The following is a 21,003-nucleotide window of genomic DNA, read 5'->3' on the forward strand; positions in this document are numbered from 1 at the left end:
TATCTTACAGATACAACTCGCTATAGAACTCAATGTTCTACAGTAATACTTTAGTCTGTATCAATCCAGATACAACACTCTCTGTATTCTTAGTATTTATCGTTCAGATACAACTCGCGCTTGGTCTCTCTGCTCTCTACAGGAGAAGTAATACGTTTCTAAACGTCATAAAGCAAGAGCCATGTCCAACTAATCTATATTCAAATTAATGATGGGTTTTATAGCTACAGAAATTAATTAACGTGGTTAGTTATGTTCAGGTTTACAAAATATGGGGTTTGTTACTATATTTATTACATGGTTTTAAAACAGTTCTCGTGAATAATAATTAATATTGAAGATCTTGATTTATGATTTTAATCTCTGCAGATTTTTTGTTTTCCGTTTTTTCCCTAATGAGATCTGATTAGGCAAATACAAATGATTTAATATATATGTAACAAACCTGGAATCAGATGTATCCCTAGGATCTATCCATTTACTTCTATATTCTGATTTCTGTATTGTAATCCTAATTTTAGTTTTGTAACCTGGCCGGTCATACCGGCCCCCATATAACCATATGTTTATCGATAAATCAGTTGAATACAGACTTTTGTTCAGTACGGACGGAATCAGCCTGGGTAGGCTGATAAATTAGAGTTAGAGGCAGTTTAGCCATAAAGATTAAGTGAGGAGAGACGGGCTAGATCGGTACACATAAATAAAACCTAACCCAATCAACTGAAGATTGGGACAATGCCTATGAAACTTTTGTTCCGGAAAATATATATTTAAGCATAAAAATGTAGAAATATTTAAACTGAAAAAAGTTAAAATGTTATGTATATACACACTATGTTTGAGAACCCAGCGTTGCCCATGGGGAACACTTATAGTTATGCTTCCCGTTTACCAGCGCTTGGTCGTAAATTACGTTATAAGCTATTTTCCTTCTAAAATTGGAACCCACTCAACTTAGAATCTCCCGAATTCCCCAATCAAAATTTGAGGCAAATTGGTCAATATATTGTATTTTATATAATATGAATTATGTATCTATATCTATATATATATGTATAAATACAAATATATATAGGTGAGCGTATAAGGTTGTCCTGGAATGTACGTATATTGCGTATATTGCATCTCTAGGATTTTCTTCAGTATTCATTTGAATGCCAGAAGGGAGAGACACATCATGTTCAGTGTACGTAATTATAAAATACCATGAAAGGATTTGGGGGGATAAGGGGGGGGGGGTGTAGATTAACCCCATATTTTGCCCAGTAAATCAGTGAGTCCAAAAATAGAAAAATTTTACATTTAGCAAAATTGCAATACTTTACTATAGACTAAATTTACTTTACACAATTATTTTTAAAACCAAAATTTTACGTTAACATGCAAAAAAAGTTATTTTCTGTCTTCGTGTTTTGTTGTTTCTAATAAACAGCATAACGGCTGAATTGATCACATATAACCCCAGGGAAAGTTTACAGCTGGTCGAGAGTAAAAATTGTGGATGGAATAATTGTCAATTTTCTGAATATAAGAAATCCATCAATGTTAACGGGAAAATCCACGAAATTTTTAGTTTTGCAATTTCGAAGAAAAATACAGGCTTGAAAATCAACGTTTAAAGGCTGCTAGTAGAGGGTTGTAAAACATTTTAAAAGCTTAGTAAATAAGAAAAGGAGAATTGTATTCATAAATTATTTGTTGCACAGATTCATTAAATTTGAAAATTAGCATTTTTCTTTGAAATCTGTTTTTTAATATCGGCCAACTTTATAAGATAGATAAATTGAAATAAGACATGAGATATATATATTTAGACTCCCCAACTAAAATATACTTTTTTGTAACACTAGACATGTATATTATAGAACTTCGGGCAAACATTTACTTGTGAATGGGTGTAGTCGGCAAAATTTTAATTCATTTTCACGCGTTGGCTGAAAACTTTCCAAGATATTACGTGTTTTGTAATTCCTAGAATTTAATGAAAAAAAACTAGTTTGCGAAGAGGAAACCCAAAAATGGTTATTTTGTTGCCTTCGGAGGTTTGATCGTTCTGTCCAATTTGTTTACCTATCTATGGTATTCTCTCTTTTTTCAAGGAACGTTAAATATGGTTTCCTTTTCTTAATCTCCTTTCTCTTTTCATCTTGGGGCAAAACTTTCTTTTTTGTAGCCTCAACCCCCCTCCCCCCACGTTCAGCAACGTCCCCCCCTCACTATGTTGTCCAGCAACGTCCCCCATTCCAACATATCCCCCACACACAATCCGCCCCCCCCCCCCCTAAATCCTACCTCAGGTCTATATTTTAGTGTTGTTCAAGGGAAAATAGGGCCTACGCAACTTAACTGTTAAATCATACTTTCTTCTTTTTACAAGCATCCCTCTTCCCGTATCCACCTCCCCTCCCTCTTTCCTCATCCCACACTGACCCATTGTTTTCTAAACCATCTCAATCACGTTGCCGACCAAAGAAAAAACTGTTATTTTTTATGAAACATCATGTGAGAGTTTGCCTAAGAATTGTTTATGGGGAGTAGTTTATATCCAAAGTATTGATCTGCTTTAAGGATATTTTTTGGAAATAATTTGGTTTTAGAATATTTTCCAAATATACATATTTTGGCTAGTCAATTATTTTTTTGAGACCTTGCAGGACCTTAGATTGAATTTAGAATTTTTCTCTTTAAAACATTGGCAAAAAATGTTAGAAATACTCCAATGAAAACAGGTAAATCTATGCTACATAGAAGTTGCTATTATTTATGGATAGGAGCAATCGAAAGATAACTAAGCCGGGGTTGAAAACTTTGCAAAACTAGGTTTTTAAAAAATTCAATATGGAATTTTCAAAATAAATTAAAAATTTGAAATTTTTTTTAAAACTAACATTGATTGACTGATTTTGCAGAAGAGAGTAACCGTTGCCAGCGTACTGTGTTTGCTCCATCTCACTTTGCAGGCAGGAACCAGCAGTATACGGAGATCGGTCACTAGTCTTAGAACCCAGGTATAGAGATCGGTCACTACTCACTAGTCTTAGAACCCAGGTATATTGATCGGTCACTAGTCTTAGAACCCAGGTATAGAGATCGGTCACTAGACTTAGAACCCTATTTAGAGATCGTCACTAATCTTAGAACCCAGGTATAGAGATCGGTCACTAGACTTATACCTCAGGTATAGAGATCGGTTACTAGACTTAACCCAATTTAGAGATCGGTCCTGCATGGATAGATATCAAAAAGGAAATTAAAAATAATTTTAAATCCGGAACCAAACGCCCGTGACCATGTTTGAAAAACTTGATTATTTTATTTCAGCGTTCAGTTGATGATGTCTCCTACCTGGGGTGTTTATCCTCTGTACCCTCTATGCAGATGGTGTTGTTCCTAGATCATATTTGTGTGGACTGTTTCAATCTGTACAACGAAATTGAAATCTATTCATACTGCAGGTAACCTTTAATTTTTTTGTTACTTTTTAAAAATTGTTATCTCGAAATTTTTCAACTTTAAATTGTTTTGCACTAAATTCGTTTTGAGTGCAATAGTGCCATGATCGCACGAAAATTTGGAAAAATTTCACCGTTTTACTGTTTTTAACTTAAATTACCCAAATAAGTAGAACAGTTCCTTTAAAGATCTTTAAATAGCTGATAAAGATAGTAATACAGTGGCATTCTCAGAATAAAAAACTCGTGCTTATAAAAGACTTTTATTCATTTAAATCTCGGTGCTACAACATCTTAAATGTTTATTTAAGATCTCTGTGCTACAACAAAAACTTTTTGTTTATTAAAGATCTCTGTGCTACAACAACAACTTTATGTTTATTTAAGATCTCGGTGCTCCAACAACAACTTTATGTTTATTTAAGATCTCGGTGCTAGGCTGCAACAACAACTTTATGTTTATTTAAGATCTCGGTGCTACAATAACAACTTTATGTTTATTTAAGATCTCGGTGCTAGGCTGCAACAACAACTTAATGTTTATTTAAGATCTCGGTGCTACAATAACAACTTTATGTTTATTTAAGATCTCTGTACTGCAACAGCAACTTTATGTTTATTTAAGATCTCGGTGCTACAACAACATCTTAAATGTGTATTTAAGATCTCGGTGCTACAACAACAACTTTTTGTTTATTTAAGATATCTGTGTTACAACAACATCTTAAATGTTTATTTAAGATCTCGGTGCTGCAACAACAACTTTATGTTTATTTAAGATCTCGGTGCTACAATAACAACTTTATGTTTATTTAAGATCTCTGTACTGCAACAGCAACTTTATGTTTATTTAAGATCTCGGTGCTACAACAGCAACTTTATGGATGGATGTATGGAAGCAGTTGGTTCAGATGCCGCTACAATATCTAAAGCGCACACCTACAGATTCTACCTTAATCTAATTTAATCGAAAAAATGGAAAAAGTTGTATTTTTTCATTTTTTTATACGGGTGTAGAAACCGTAGAATCAGAGGGATAGCAAAAGGTAAGTCTGAAATATGACCCTTTTCTTGGTAGAATTTTTTGCTCACAATCCAATATGGCGTTCAAAATGTGTTTATATTGTTGAAAACATACTAAATATTAAATTTCTTATTATTATGATAATTCTTTCAATCAATACATAAGATGTCGGGTATTTTTTCAAAGGCGTCTTCCCACTATGGAAATTGTCCCTTGGAAAGTGACCCCTTGGAAAATGCCTTTGGAAAAATAACTAACACAGTACATAACACTGATTCACTAAGACATTGAATTGCAATTTTACGTTCTAACCAGCTAACGTACAGCACTTCAAACAATTTGCTGGTTTGTATTGTCAACAAAAATGCAGTTTAGATTATAATATCTGTCATTTGATTAAAGTTTAAATATTCAGATATTGAGTTGACCTACATAGAGAAGAGTGGAGGTAGATCTCAAACTAGCCCAGCTACTGCGACTACAAGAGTACAGCTGTCTACCAGAGATACATTCATGTGTATAGTCCGACCAGACAATGTAAACATCATACTTTAATTTCTATTTATCATTTTATAAATATAATATTCAACAGAATACCTAACGTATTCGAAATCTTACACAATTCTTATATTTTAATGATATAAATTAAATAAAGCGACTGAAAAAAATTCATACCATTTTTATTTTCTTATATTTACTGTCATCGTCGATATGAATCAATACAGTGAAGACGAGCTTGGACTTAAATTTTTGATATATCAAGCTTTTAAACTGTATGGATACACATAAGCATTAAAACAAAGAGAAGCTGTCCATTAATAGCTTCTCTTTGTTAAGTTGTAAACTTGCAAGTTGATAAACATCTTAAGTTAGAATCAAAACTTAAATAGAAAGTGGTTTTCATTGTATTTATGTAAACGCCGACATTGTAAATACTCTCTATGTTCTGCTTTCATTATGTAAACAAACCATACTGCTTAATTGGTCCAATACGATCTTAGAAAATGCCGTTTTATTGAAAATTCCAAGATCTTAGGTTTTATACATATATTTCACCCTTTACCTTTTGAAATCTCGTGTAAAGGGTGAAAGAAAGAAAAACATTCGGTTTATAATATCAAGGGTCTACACCAAGTTGTAAAGATATAAGATTGGAAAATTAAAGTTAGTTCCTGAATATTATACCATCTATCTATAAGGTTTATGAATGATCAAATTTCAAAAATTTGCCTCCAACAAAACGCGATTTTCATTCAATTTTGAAAGATTTTAAAATTCAACGAAATTTTTTTATGTAATCCGTGAACTTTTTGTTTTGTTTTGTTTTACAATGCACACAAAGTGCACATATTGAAATCGACAATGGACGCGAAGCGCCTTAAAAACCTAGTCAATATATATATATATATATATATATATATATATATATAAATAAAAAACAATGTATTACGAATACTTTTAGAGAATACACGTGACAAGGCAATTGTTAAGGAACACTTTCTTCACTACCGAGATAGTAAAGTAAAAATGATTTATTGTTTACTTTATTTTGTAAAGATTTTATAACGAGAAAATAGATTATTATCATACCGTGCCATAAATTGTAACATCAGTTTAACATCACGAGGTTTTTGGTGCACTTCGCGCCACATGTTTCAAGCCGCCATTTTTCTTCCTAAATCGTAAAACCAAAAATTCTGCGGATTTTTTTGTTGTTATTGATCGATTTAAAAAAAGATGAAATGTCCACATATTTTCTTGGCAACATTTGTTCACTTTCAGCATTCAATTTCGACCAGCCACAATAAACCTTGACCATGGGATCATCATCATAGGAGATTTGATGTTTATTGGATAGAAACAAACAGTTGAAAAAAATAAAAATATATTTATAGATAAGAAGACAGAAATAAAAAAATTAACTTAAAAAGATATTAAAACCAGTTCTGCATTCTGAACGTTTTTTTGTATTAGTAAAATTGAGTTAATACAGAATGTTATCTGTGTTATCTTCTGCACATTTCATAAGTCTATAGAATATTTTGGCGACTTTCTAATTCAAAATATTTTCGACAGTAAGTAAATTTCTTTAAATCGCCGGCAGAGAAATTTAAGAAAAAAGCTGCGCAGTTGACACCTATTCCCACAGCTACTAAACCCTGATATTCCTACAGGCCAATATGCATCTGAAATTCTCTGTGTGCTAATTAGAGGAGAATTGCTTTACTTAGATCCAATACAGGGTAACCCGCAAAGGATGCGACTTTAATGAAGAGCTATAACTCCGGAAGTGTCCCCATAATTATAAAAAATGAACAACTTTGCAATTTAGTTAACTAGTCTATAAAAATATTAAAAAAATACTAACTAGGTTCTTTAAATTTAAAATTTTGTCTGTGGAGGACGATAGTTCGACCTCTATAAGAGAGTTCAACAACAATCAGGTAGTATAAGAAATAGAAGGGAGATATAACTGACTCAGTTCGCCCTACCATATGATTGTACATGCTTTGCAGACGGTACTTCATTCGTATAAGAAATATTAAGAAAAAGGTTATTGTATACGCGGTAATTGTCATTAGACAAATATTTCTTTTTCAAATGAAGTACAGTCTGCAAAGCATGTATTATCAAATGGTAGTGCGAACCACGTCAGTTACAAGGAGAATTGAATAGAAGGAGGGGGCGATAGGGTTTCCGTACACTTTGCTGTGACGTTTTTGGACTGCTGAAGAACTAGTTTTTGCGTAATAACAATAATAAAGATTGTAAACAATAACACACATGATAAACAGACATCTGGCATCTCTGGCGCGTTAAATGAAGATTCAATGTATACTAACTCATAATTGTTTACATTAGATCGGCTGCCTTTGTTATTGTTGTTGTTGAAAAACTAGTTTTTCAGCAGTCCAAAAACGTCACAGCAAAGTGTACGGAAACCCTATCGCCCCCTCATTCTATTCAATTCTCCTTGGTCATGCAGTTATATCTCCCTTCTATTCTTTACTCCCTGACAATAACACAGATTACACTGGAGCAGAGAGGATTCGTGCGCGGCATTCGACTTTTAGTTTTCATGTTTGATATATAAACATTGATATAGTTCTCCTAAGCCTGTTAAGCTAGACCCGTTAAAACTAAGTCTGCTAAGTTTTGAGTAAATATATACTGGAAAAGTTATCCTTGCGTTTTATTAGAGTTCGTTCTCATGTCTTCTATATGCCTATGTTATTTCAAAATTGTTAAAAACGTTTTTTCTGCTGACTGAAACAACAGGTGAAATATTAAAAACGACTTTACGGTCTTATTTAAAAATTGTTCACCGTACAAATGTCTCATTGGTATCAAATGAATCTTTCTCTACAATACTGCACTTTCAGCTCAACCACGTACCATGTCTCTCCCTTTAAGCCTCATCCTTATGTGGGTAACCCTATATTTGGCACAATTGTGTGTCTATGTCTAAGATAAAATGCAAAGCTTACTCGCTTTATTAGCTGTTTATTTACAGCAGCTCACGTCAAACTGAAGCAAATTATACATTAGATTGAAATCTTATATGTTTTTAATCAAAACACCTCTTATAGAAGTGCTCTTGAGTATAACAAAAATGTTTTAAATTTCTAATATGTAGCAAAAATTTAGTTTTTTCTATTGTTGCGTAAAATCATAACAGGAGGAGCCACAAGGTCACATAAATTTTAATATCTCTTTCTGTCTAGTTTGCAGAGAGCTGAAAGTAGGAATAATACATTCCAGACAAAGCGTGAATTTTCAGTTTATGTTGGCTTGAAAAACTCTGCAGTATTCAAACTACAAGGAATGTTGTGACTAACTTCAGGGGGCATTAGTTTAAACTCACACTAGGTTCATTTCTAACATTGAGTGTTAGAAATGGCCCATATCAAGAGTAAAACTAAGTCGACAATATAAACTATTACCAACATTCTATTCCCATTATTGAACTATTTTATGAAATCTAAATTCTAAAAGGAATTTATTTCATGTTAAACCATTGATTGTTTTCAAGACAAAATCAGGAATTCTATTTTCGAACTTATCCTGAATAATAATCATCATTATTAGTAGTTCTGCATGGGTGACAAATTAGAAAGTTAGATCAAAAAATAAAACCAGCAAATTTTTGCTAAAGGAAAATTAACTAAATAAGATAAGATAAGATACGGGAGGATCTGAAGACTCTCCCATCTTGGAGAGCCCACCGCCATCGGGGCTAACTCCCATGAGCTCCGGCACCCCCCGGCTCCCAAACTTACGATGGGAAGATGCTACCAGTGGGTCGGGCATAATCACAAAGTGATCCTGATGTGCATCTTCCAAAGCTTACAATGGCGATAACACGAGAAAAGATTTTACCTGTCTACAATTCTAAAGAACAAATATCGTTTGATGCTGTTCAAACAAAGCCCATGCCACGGTAAATTAGAGGTCCTGGTTAGAAGCATTAATCTTAGAACTAATTATTTTCCATTAAATGAAGATTTTTCGTACAATTGCCACTCTATATACAATATTACTAATATAGAAGGATATAAAGTCGTTGACTCTGCAGTTTTCCCCGGATTTAGAATTTGAGATAAAATAAGACTAAAAATATTTCGATCTAGACAAAATATACTTTTAAACTTAGCAATAGTTTTTACATTATGCAGTAGGGAGTAGAACCATTACAACAAATTACACGGAATTGGTCCTTTAAATGAAAACAGCTGGTTTACTGTATACAATAACATATATGCAGTAATAATTATATTGGAAATATGACATTAAAGCAATACTAGTAACTCATTTAATTACGTATTAAATAACATTGGTCTATTTATCATGTTCATAAGAATATTTAAAGTCATAACTTGAGTTTAAAAGTAGTATTCTTATTCTCCCTGTATGATGCATTTTGCATATTTAAATCTAAGTAGAGAATTTAAATAAAACATACATACACGTTTTTAAAATATGTTCACCCTGTATATTTATATACATACATATCTACATAATAGAACTGTTGGTTCTTTTAGAGTTGGGATTGTGTGAAGGGATGATGCAACCACAACACTCTTCGGTGGAAGATTGCAACTTCCACTCTCCGAGGCTCGGAGGGAGGATGCAATCATTTTATCTCCGAGGCTCCCCTCGCAACCAGTTTAACCAATGCTAAGGTTTAGAGATGAACTGAACAGAGCCTTCATATAAATATAGTATATACAATTACAAAATTATCAAGTGACAGAATCATCTCAAAAACGTTATATTCAAACCTTTTGATTTATATATGATCTAAACTAGAAGTTTAAATCTTACATTTATACTGTTATGCTTTGCACCGATGGGTCATTTCTTTACACAAATTGTTTTTCTGCAAAACCTATTATAACAATTGTATTGCGTTAAAAGTTAGAAGAAGAAATTCAGAATCCTAGACAAAGAATTTATAGAATAAATCCAAAGTTTCTACAAAATATTATAATTTCTTTGAACAAACGCCATGATTGGTTAAATGTGTTTCTAAGCTTTTATCAAAATTTGATATAATTAAAAGCGTTCAATATATAATAAAAAAATGCATTAATATAGATTTGCAGGTATTTTTAAAGTTATCTCTTATAGTAAACATAATTTTTTCTATTTGGTTTTCGTTAAACTAGATTTTTCTAGAAGAAAATGTTAAATGATGAAATAGTGTGACAGTGATTACATTTGTGAAAACAATTTACAATGAAAACTAAATAACATGGAGCAAGGAATAACCTAGACCAAGGTGATATATACAAGGGTATCCTAGCTAGACCAAGATGATATATACCAGGGTATCTTAGACCAAGATGATATATACAAGGGTATCCTAGACCAAGGTGATAGATACAAGGGTATCCTAGACCAAGGTGATAGATACAAGGGTATCCTAGACCAAGGTGATATATACAAGGGTATCCTAGACCAAGATGATATATACAAGGGTATCCTAGACCAAGGTGATATATACAAGGGTATCCTAGACCAAGGTGATATATACAAGGGTATCCTAGACCAAGGTGATATATACAAGGGTATCCTAGACCAAGGTGATATATACAAGGGTATCCTAGACCAAGGTGATATATACAAGGGTATCCTAGACCAAGGTGATATATACAAGGGTATCCTAGACCAAGGTGATATATACAAGGGTATCCTAGACCAAGGTGATATATACAAGGGTATCCTAGACCAAGGTGATATATACAAGGGTATCCTAGACCAAGGTGATATATACAAGGGTATCCTAGACCAAGGTGATATATACAAGGGTATCCTAGACCAAGGTGATATATACAAGGGTATCCTAGACCAAGGTGATATATACAAGGGTATCCTAGACCAAGGTGATATATACAAGGGTATCCTAGACCAAGGTGATATATACAAGGGTATCCTAGACCAAGGTGATATATACAAGGGTATCCTAGACCAAGGTGATATATACAAGGGTATCCTAGACCAAGGTGATATATACAAGGGTATCCTAGACCAAGGTGATATATACAAGGGTATCCTAGACCAAGGTGATATATACAAGGGTATCCTAGACCAAGGTGATATATACAAGGGTATCCTAGACCAAGGTGATATATACAAGGGTATCCTAGACCAAGGTGATATATACAAGGGTATCCTAGACCAAGGTGATATATACAAGGGTATCCTAGACCAAGGTGATATATACAAGGGTATCCTAGACCAAGGTGATATATACAAGGGTATCCTAGACCAAGGTGATATATACAAGGGTATCCTAGACCAAGGTNCTATTTATTTATTTTCGCAAATACTGAAATTTACGTAATATAGCATAAAACTCATTGAAAAATTGTCAAGACGACATTTGATAAATTCTTCCGATGTATTCGTAATTAAGGGTTTCACTGTATATACAGAAGTAATCTCTGTTTGTTTGTTAATATGTATCATAATAATTTCAAGATTCCCTTGACCGATTTGCCATAAATTTTGATCGGGGAACTCTGTAGAACCACGGGAATGTTCCTAGCTCGCTTGGCTCAAAACTATTAATTGTGTTCGTTGAATTTTGTCCAGGCAAAGCTGAGTTCCCAAATTAGTGACAAATAAAGATATTTCTGAATATCCTCGTTTTCTTGCTAGTCAAGCTTGGACATTTTGGCTTAGAAAAGATTGTTATTTTGGCACTTTATTGCCCTGAAAATATTCACAATATTCCTTTAATTTTGCCACTTTATTGCCCTGAAAATACTCACAATATTCCTTAAATTTTACCACTTTATTGCCCTGAAAATACTCACAATATTCCTGTAAAACTGTTCCCGCATATTCATGGATATTTATTTATTTTCGCAAATAATGAGAGGAATTGAGTTTTTGCAACAAACTCTGATTTTCTAATTTCAATATCGTTGCAGCCCGGTGTCGTAGATGAATGATATTAGATCAAATAATGTAAGTTTGAAATATCAAAGGTTTACATCATATAAAGGCTGTAAAGATCTTGGTTTTACAAAAACTGAATTTGTGGCAAAGACTCAATTCCTTTACGTAATATTGTATAAAACTCATTGACAAATTGTCAAGACGACATTTGATAAATTCCTCCTATGTATTCGTTATTAAGGGTTTCACTGTATAAGTGTGAAGAGTTTATTTTTTTGATATTTTATAGTAGTCTTGGCTTTTTTGATAACCAAATCACATTCTAATTCTAAACCAACTAAATGAAAAATGAAAATAAAATTTTTAAAAATCAAGAAGTGACAATATTTGAGAGATTACTTCTAATCACTAGTTTAATTCCACATGCTTGAATTCATAATGTTCATTATTTCGACATATATTAATCCAAGGTGATATATACAAGGGTATCCTAGACCAAGGTGATATATACAAGGGTATCCTAGACCAAGGTGATATATACAAGGGTATCCTAGACCAAGGTGATATATACAAGGGTATCCTAGACCAAGATGATATATACAAGGGTATCCTAGACCAAAGTGATAGATACAAGGGTATCCTAGACCAAGGTGATATATACAAGGGTATCCTAGACCAAGATGATATATACAAGGGTATTCTAGATCAATGTGATAAATATAAGAGTATCCTAGTATCCTAGACCATATTATCTTAGATTTAGGTATCCTAGACCAAGGTAGTTTAGACCAAGGTATTCTTGACCAAGGTATCCAAGGTATTTGAGATCAAGTTTCCCTAGACCAATCACTTTAATGCTTTTTTTGGTCTGAAATTTGCCTGTATTATAGATTTAAAATGATTTCACTAGGGATATATTATAATTTGAGTTACTAGGGATACAAAGTAATTTGAGTCACTAAGGATATATTATAAGTTGAGTCACAGGGATATAAAATAATTTGAGTAACTAGGGATATAAAAAATTTGAGTAACGAAAGATATAAAATAATAAGAATAACTAGGGATATAAAACAATTCGAGTAACAATGGATATAAAATAATTTGAGTCCCCAAGGTATTACATAAAAAGAAGTCCTTTAAGAAATTAATGTTTAAGCCTCCTCCCTAGCAATAGTTATTTACACAAGTACTTACACAGCTGATTAAGTGTATTATAGGGCAGTAGCAACCAGATTGGAAATAATACTTTATTTCCAGCATATTAAAGCATAGTAATCATATGTCTAACTGGCTTTTAATGTACCACTTCTATAGTAATAATAAAAATTAAATTTTCGTGGATTACACGCTCCACCGGTGTACATTTGAATATCCGAGCCGGGCCAATCTTTGCGGTCCTACTTTGGGCTGTACCGTCAATATACAATTACTGTAGCGGCAGAGAGGTGTGATTATTATGTTTGAATTGTTAGAAATAATAAACCCATTTAAAGTTCGAACAACCATAAACCTTCTTTGGGGTCATGCGAGTTGCCCCATGAAAATTGGTTAAACCGATTTGACATTTATGGAACACAAACAATCAGAAAAACAGACAAACAAAGGATAATTTTAACAATATATAGAATAGATGAATAAAGATATTAGGAACGAGATTAATCACTTCACACTTTGATAGAGGTTTCAGACATCATGTTGCAAAGATATAAGGTTTAGAAAGTTATCAGTTGCTTTTGTTTCATCGGGATTTGGTTTGAACCCGTCTGGATGCCTTTTCTGGGAACTGAAATGTTTTGATTAAAAGGATTTAAGAAATTTCCTTGAATGAATATTGAAAATAGAATTGCAAAAATGGTTTTTTGATTCACGCAATATCGCGTTAAAATTAAAATCTTACAAATTTTTAATCATAAATTTTTAGATTTCAGAAGAGCAAAATATTTTGATTTCAAATATGCAAAACAATATAATTGTTCCTCGTGTAAAATCTAAGCTATAAGAGGAGCTCTACGAGGTCACAAAATCATTCCAGTATTTATTTTGTTTAGATTAGAGTGTTTTTTTACTGGCATAACTATATTTTCTCACATAAGTAAATATTTATTAACCCCAATCTCTTTGCATGTGTCGTAGAATTTGAAGTCCATAAATATATGCATACAAGCATCGTTCTAAATATATTTTCTCAAAATGTGTCGGAAGAAGGAAAATATTGCGTTCTCTAAGTTAATTAAATAATATGTCTGTTTTAACTTCATATTTAAGATTCCTGTTTCTTCCACAGTGAAACCCTTAATAACGAACACATCGAAAGAATTCATCAAATGTCGTATTCTTCACTTTCTGATAATGGAATGTTGCAGATATTTAGTTTTTTAATTAAATAATTCTTTGGAACTCTTTAAAACTGTTCTCGCATATATTCAAGGCTATTTATTTATTTTCGCAAATACTGAAATTTACGTAATATAGCATAAAACTCATTGAAAAATTGTCAAGACGACATTTGATAAATTCTTCCGAGGAGGGGAGGGGAGGGTTATATAATTGTTAATGTTGTGATTGAGTTTCTACATATCTAATGCACAATTTACTTATGAAGAATAACATTTAAAGAACTTTTGATTAAAAATCAATTTAAAACATGTTAGACTTTCAGATTAGTTTTCAATGACCATTTTAAAAGTTTTTTTGTGTACTTTTTATTATACTTTTTGTGTACTTTTTAGTGTACTTTTTAGTGTGCTGTTTAATGTACTTTTTAGTGTGATTTTTAGTGTACTTTTTCAGTGTTCTTTCTAGTGTACTTTGCAGTCTTTTTTCTATGTCATTTATAGTGACTTTTTCAGTGTACTTTTCTGTTTACTTTTGAGTTTACTTTTAAGTGCACTTTTGAGTGTATATTTCAGTATACTTTTGAGTTTACTTTTAAATGTACTTTACAGTGTAGTTTTCATTGTACTTTTCAGTGTACTTTTCAGTTAAATTTGAAGCTTACTTTTAAGTGTAATGTTCAGTGTACTTTTAAGTATAATGTTCAGTGAACTTTTCAGTGTACTTTTTTTTGTGTACTTTTTAGTGTACTCTTGAGTGTATTTTTTTACTTTACTTTGCAGTAAACTTTAAAGGTTTTGCTTCTTTCAGAATTAAGTAATTTCAGGGATGGATAACCTTTTCTAATTTATGTACCACTAACAAAATGTATAGAAATTCATTAAAAAATTCAAATTGCGATCTTAATAGAAGAGCAAGATTTATTTGATAAACTTTTTTTACCGTAAATATTTGCCATACAGCTCTCTGCTTTAATACATTTTCTCTTTGTTCATCTTAACATTGATTTTAGAAACAAATTGTAATGAAATGAATTTTCTTGGATACGGTCAAAATATGTCTCTGGTACGAATATCGTTCGAATTGGGTAGGCTATAAAGATACGGTAGGGTCTTATAGAGTAGGATACTATAAGGATCATATAGAGTAGAATACTTTAAGGATCATATAGAGTAGAAGATACTATGAGGATCATACAGAGTAGAATACTTTAAGGATCATATAGAGTAGAAGATACTGAGGATCATATAGAGTAGAATACTTTAAGGATCATATTGAGTAGAAGATACTATGAGGATCATATAGAGTAGAATTCTTTAAGGATCATATTGAGTAGAAGATACTATGAGGATCATATAGAGTAGAATACTTTAAGGATCATATTGAGTAGAAGATACTATGAGGATCATATAGAGTAGGATACTATGAGGATCATATAGAGTAGAATACTTTAAGGATCATATTGAGTATTATATTGTAAGTATCATATAAAGTAGGATAAAGCAAGGATTATATAGAGCAAGATACGGTAAATATTATCTAGTGTAGGATAGGATACAGTAAGGTTTATAAAGAGCAAATTACAGTAAGTGTTATTTAGTGTTGGATGCAGTAAGGGTTTATAGAGTAGGATACAGTGAGGTTTATCTGTTGAAGGATCCAGTAAGTTATTTGTCAGTTGTCTAAAAAGTCTTATGATTTCGGTAATCCCTCTTGGTAACCCCTTTTAGTAACCCCTCTCAGTAACTCCCTTCGGTAATCCCTCTCGGTAACCCCTTTCGGTAGTCTCTCGGTAATCCCTATCGGTAACCCCTTTCGTTAACCCCTTTCGGTAACCCCTTTCGGTAAACCCTCTCTGTAATCCCTTTCGGTAATCCCTCTCGGTAACCCCTCTCGGTAACCCCTCTCTGTAACCCCTTTCGGTAATCCCTCTCGGTAATCCCTCTCGGTGACTCCTTTCGGTAATCCCTCTTGGTGACCCCTTTCGGTAATCCCCTTTGGTAATTCCTTTCGGTAACCCCTTTCGTCTCAACAGTAAAAGTCTAGCGAATATTTATTCTATATTAATATTCTTAAGATAAAGTAAAGTAAGCAGTATGAATAATATTTTCTTTTATTACAAGGATTATTATATTCGTTATGTTTTATTATGCAGGCTCATATACATTGTACAGTATCCAACATTTGAATAGGCCGGAACATGATGGGCTCTTGACGCCCCTGTACTCACAGTAGAAAATTACTCTTGGCGACTGAAATTTACAGCTTTTTAAAATGTATTCTGATTTTTTTTACCCTCTCTGATCACTCTTTTATAGTAAACCCCGATCAAAAATTATTAGATCACTGCACTGGGCTGGTTTTTAAGAGAGACCTAAGGATAAATAAAGATAAAGAACGGAACAGGATTGACCAAATCCAGTAATATTTTAACCAATAGGTCCTGACATTCTAGAGTCACTGTGATATTTATTTAAGTGAGCGTAATTTAAAGTAACGTTCTTATTTTGAAAATCTCCGATTTATTACGGTACATTTAAACCATTTACTGATTAAGGATGTCGTACATTTCCATATTAATCTACTGAAATGCTTTTAATGTCTTTACTCTTTGTTTGCAAGCTGTTTACTTTTGAATGTTTGAAACATTCGAATTACGCATGTAATAGGTCAGCTGTTTGAGTTCAAAATTCACGGTAGAGAAATAAAAACGGATTTGAATATGTTTAAAAGTCTCTGTACTCGATGAAAAGTCAAAGGTTTCAAGGGTATCATTGTGAATTTGGCATTGCCCTCTTTTCAAGCTAAGGGTCGTTAGAAAAAAAATACAGTCCTTGTAAGTTAGAATCCGACCCTCTGATTTTGTGTTAATTACAAAGCATTTAGAAACTCAAAAATTAAAAAAATAATTTATAGAATTTTACAAATTATCCAAACTTCAATTTTTTATTCAAATCTATAACTTTTCTGATCTTTATAAGCTTGGTTAGATAAGATATACATATACACTATACAGTAATAACCAGAAAACTCTAGAATAAGTAGAATACTTGTTAACCTCAATTTATTTAAACAATCCAATAAACATGAGACACAGCAATTGTAAAGTGTAAAAAAAAACATTTAACTTTATAAGGGAGTGATTAGGTCACTAATAAAACAACAATTGATTTGTAACAACATCAAAAACACTTTAGTGTTTCTAAACATTCGTCTTCATATTCCACAGTTTGCTGGTAAGATCTTACTGTATGTTATTAAATTAATTGTTTGCATAATCTTTAAAGATTTTTGTATACTTTTTGACACTCATTGTAAATAGAAAATAATTTTTCTATATATAATTTAATTATATGAATCTAAGTTTTTAAAATTATAAGTATTTAATTCGGAAAAAAAATTTAATTAAAACCAACAAGAAAAACAATGACTAATTATCGATAGCTGTTAAATAGATAACATGTAAACATTGAACAGATTTTTATTTCACATAATCATTATTAGAGTACACTTATAATCATCATTACAGTGAACACATAATCATCATTACAGTGAACACATAATCATCATTAGAGTAAACATATAATCATCATTAGATTAAACACGTAATCATCATTAGAGTAAACATAGAATCATCATTAGAGTAAACACGTAATCATCATTAGAGTAAACATAGAATCATCATTGGAGTAAACAAATAATCATCATTAGAGTAAACACAATGCATCTTTTTGTTTATTCTTTTGGAACAACTTAGCCTTATTATGTATAAATCTATATAAATATAAAATAGTAACTTTTGTCCAATCATAACTCATAAATCACTTGACCGATTTGCCTTTAAACTCGGTAAAAAACAACGGTAAGACTTTTAGCTAGCTTGGTTTAAAAAAGTTAAGGTAGGTCGACTTCCAAAGAAAAAATTATGTTTTTAAGCAAAGCTGGGTTTCCAAGATAGTATATATGATCATATATAGACGATTATATCTCAATTAAATTGGAAAAATCTTGGTCAAAAGAGAATAGAATAATATCTGTCATCAAAGTACGATCGTCATTATTTTTATCAAAACTATTTTCTCGCAAACTTATTTGCTGAGCATGCATAACATGAGCTGGAATTTGTTTCCAACTAAGATAGTTTACCAAATTTACATGTATTGAAACTTTTTGCCAGTTTACAAATATGTTCAGAACATTTTAAAGTTGCATTTTCCTGCAAAAAGTTTGTTTTTTGTTACTTTGTTTAAAATAATATGAAATTCAAACAGGAAAAGAATCTGAATATAAAAAGGTTTCAGCTGAATTGGAAGAAAATAAAGTTTTTATAACGCAATCAAACAAATGAGATGAAAGTTTTTTTTATAAAATTCCACACTTTAAGCTTGAAAAAGTATATTTATAAGGATTTATATACTTTATAAACTAACAAATAATATTTATAAATAAAGGATCAATTTATAAAAATTGCAAAGATTGTCCGATTTATAAACGATACCCTTAAAAGCTTGGTCTGATGTTTTAATTTTTAAACTGTTATTTGCAACCGTGGTTTCTCTACAAATGAGACTTGCGTATTTCTTGCTTATAAAAAGAGAGGATGGAGAAATTATCAGAATTAAAAACAGTTTAAGTTAAAAAAGCGACGCTATCACCACATTTTTATCAGATTGAGATATAAGGGGGCACAGTTGTGAATTGGGCATTCCTTTATAAAAAGCTGGTTTTTTGGTATGCAACAATTTTCATTTAATCCCGCCGGGATATTTTCATTGAAAGATACTTTGAAAATCTACAAAGGCCAAAAAAAATTCCACAAAATCCGCAAGCCCTCGGGTTTATCATTGAATCCCCTCTTTAAAAAGTAATATTGTATATGAATAAAAATCAATAAAGCAATGCACTGAGTTTCTCAAATATTCAACGAGTCGGTTTTTCTTACAATATATTGATATACAAAAGATACAAAAAATACAAACTTTAAATCGAACGATACTTATACAAACTAAATATTATGAATCAAATCAGTTTCATCAAAACAGGGGAATTCTTCAAGGGAACCTCAGTTTAAGGGAGCTGATGATCAACTAACTCTCCTCCTTCGATTTTGCTTTATCCTAGGATCGCATTTAACCCTAGCTACCCCGGGGTTGTTCCGCCCCCTCCCCAACGCTTGGGTCTTCAAGATAACGGAAAATTCGGCGTCGCTTGGGTTATTTATAGAATCCAAATGCAAACTCAAATAAATCCGTTAGGATTCAAAATAGGACTCTAAAGTCCAACCGTAGGGTTAAAGAATGGGGGGGGGGAAGGGGGCATGATTCCCCTTGGTAGCTATGATCTCAGCGATCCAAAAAATCCTTGAATTGCTGATCGTAAAAGATCAACAAAACTCGCCCACTGTTACAGTAATGTCATTTAAACCCCCGAGGGATTCAATGATAAACCCTTGGGCTACGCCCTCGAGTTTATCATTGAATCCCTCGGGGGTTTAAATTTCCATTGATTCTAATTTGTCTGAGAGTAAATGATACATTGCAATCTTTGCATTGATGGTGACTTGAAATTACGCTTAACAGTCTAATGAGTTTTATAATTAACATAAACCTATAAATAATAAGATTTTTTATTTCAGTCTATACTTGTTGAGTATTGCTTTACAAGAGCTTGATTTCAGGTAACCTACATACAGTGCTTTAATAGAAAAAATATGAGATTATTTTTAATTGTTTAAAAACTAGAAAACAGTGATATCCTATTCGCCTTCGTTCTGAACTTTTATTAAGAAATGTAAAACTAAGAAGAATGTTTCTATTTGTGAATGTTAAAACTTCTAAAATTCTAGAATTTTGAGGGAAAAAAATGTTTAACCAATTACCTGCAAAGATGTGAGACTTAATAAACATAATTCAAATTGACTTACTATTTTTGAAATGACATGTCCGCTTGAGAATGATACCCTAAATGTACAGTTTTATCTGACAATGCTCAGAAGATCTTTGGTACTTTCCCAAAGGATTTTTCCCAAGTGCCACCTTCCCAAGAGTATTTTCCTAAGCGGCAACTTTCCAAGTCTGTTCTAGCCACAGCGCTCGACCCTCTCAGCCTGTCCTAGCCGCGGCACACAGTCCCCTAGCCCATCCTAGCTCGCTCGGCCTCCATTGCAGCCTGCGGCGCCTCAGAGGGCCTTTAGGAAATTGCCCCTTGGGAAATTTCACATGTGGGAAGTTGCCATTTGAGAAATTGTCACTCGGGAAGTCGCCCTTGGGAAAATGCCTTTGGGAAAGTACCTAACACCGATTCAAAAAGATATTCTTTTGACAAATCTTAATAGAAGTGACAATGGATTTTAGAAAAAGAAAACTGGACAAATTCTGTTAAGTCGTCTCTGAAGTCTCATCCTTTGTGGGTAACCTTATACATTATACCTTTACATACACTTCTTTGTGAAGGTTTATATAAATGAATGGATGCCTCAGTTCTCCAAACTTGCCTTTTCCGATTAGTGTTCACATGAATCAACATTTTATGGGAATATTCTGATGATTTTCATAAACATTGATATTTATATTATTTCTGCTTTTTCTTTGTTACATTATCATGATGTTCTCCCGCAGATATAATGAATACGGGGGGTATTCATTATATTATTCCTTCCCTCTCCTCCTTCCTACCCTTCTCCTTCCTACCCCTCCTCCTTCCCCCCTTCTCCTTCCTACCCCTCCTCCTTCCTCTTGCCTACCCCTCCTTCTGCCTACCCCTCCTCCTTGTTAATATGTA

The 21,003-nt window shown here is 32.5% G+C and overlaps 3 protein-coding genes across 6 annotated transcripts in view; 2 read left to right on the top strand and 1 right to left on the bottom strand.

Annotated features, from left to right (window-relative positions):
* LOC111718332 (23 kDa integral membrane protein) overlaps positions 1 to 21,003 on the bottom strand; it is a 72,624-nt gene that overhangs the window by 8,767 nt on the left and 42,854 nt on the right. The window contains exon 1 of one of the 2 annotated variants that reach the window (XM_023493899.1): positions 6,070 to 6,149. The exons of the other annotated variant lie outside the window; for it this stretch is intronic. The gene's annotated coding sequence lies outside the window, so the exon portion shown is untranslated. Of the gene's footprint in view, positions 1 to 6,069; positions 6,150 to 21,003 lie in introns of those variants that run through there. 2 annotated transcript variants of the gene reach the window in all.
* On the top strand, positions 1,143 to 5,096 carry LOC111718333 (ion transport peptide). Its single transcript, XM_023493900.1, has 5 exons — positions 1,143 to 1,189; positions 2,913 to 3,011; positions 3,325 to 3,458; positions 4,311 to 4,501; positions 4,895 to 5,096. Exons 1-4 carry the CDS (start codon positions 1,181 to 1,183, stop codon positions 4,420 to 4,422), a joined length of 354 nt encoding a protein of 117 aa, XP_023349668.1. The 5' UTR covers positions 1,143 to 1,180; the 3' UTR covers positions 4,423 to 4,501; positions 4,895 to 5,096.
* The window catches only part of LOC111718330 (uncharacterized), a 62,460-nt gene continuing 51,615 nt past the window's right edge, over positions 10,159 to 21,003 (top strand). The window contains exons 1-3 of one of the 3 annotated variants that reach the window (XM_023493894.1): positions 10,417 to 11,285; positions 12,357 to 12,536; positions 19,859 to 19,900. The gene's annotated coding sequence lies outside the window, so the exon portion shown is untranslated. Of the gene's footprint in view, positions 10,262 to 10,416; positions 11,286 to 12,356; positions 12,537 to 12,653; positions 12,665 to 19,858; positions 19,901 to 21,003 lie in introns of those variants that run through there. The other 2 variants (XM_023493891.1, XM_023493892.1) reach the window with 2 other exon arrangements.

The sequence above is a fragment of the Eurytemora carolleeae genome, unplaced genomic scaffold (assembly GCF_000591075.1).
Source record: "Eurytemora carolleeae unplaced genomic scaffold, Eaff_2.0 scaffold60, whole genome shotgun sequence".
Lineage (NCBI taxonomy): Eukaryota > Metazoa > Arthropoda > Copepoda > Calanoida > Temoridae > Eurytemora > Eurytemora carolleeae.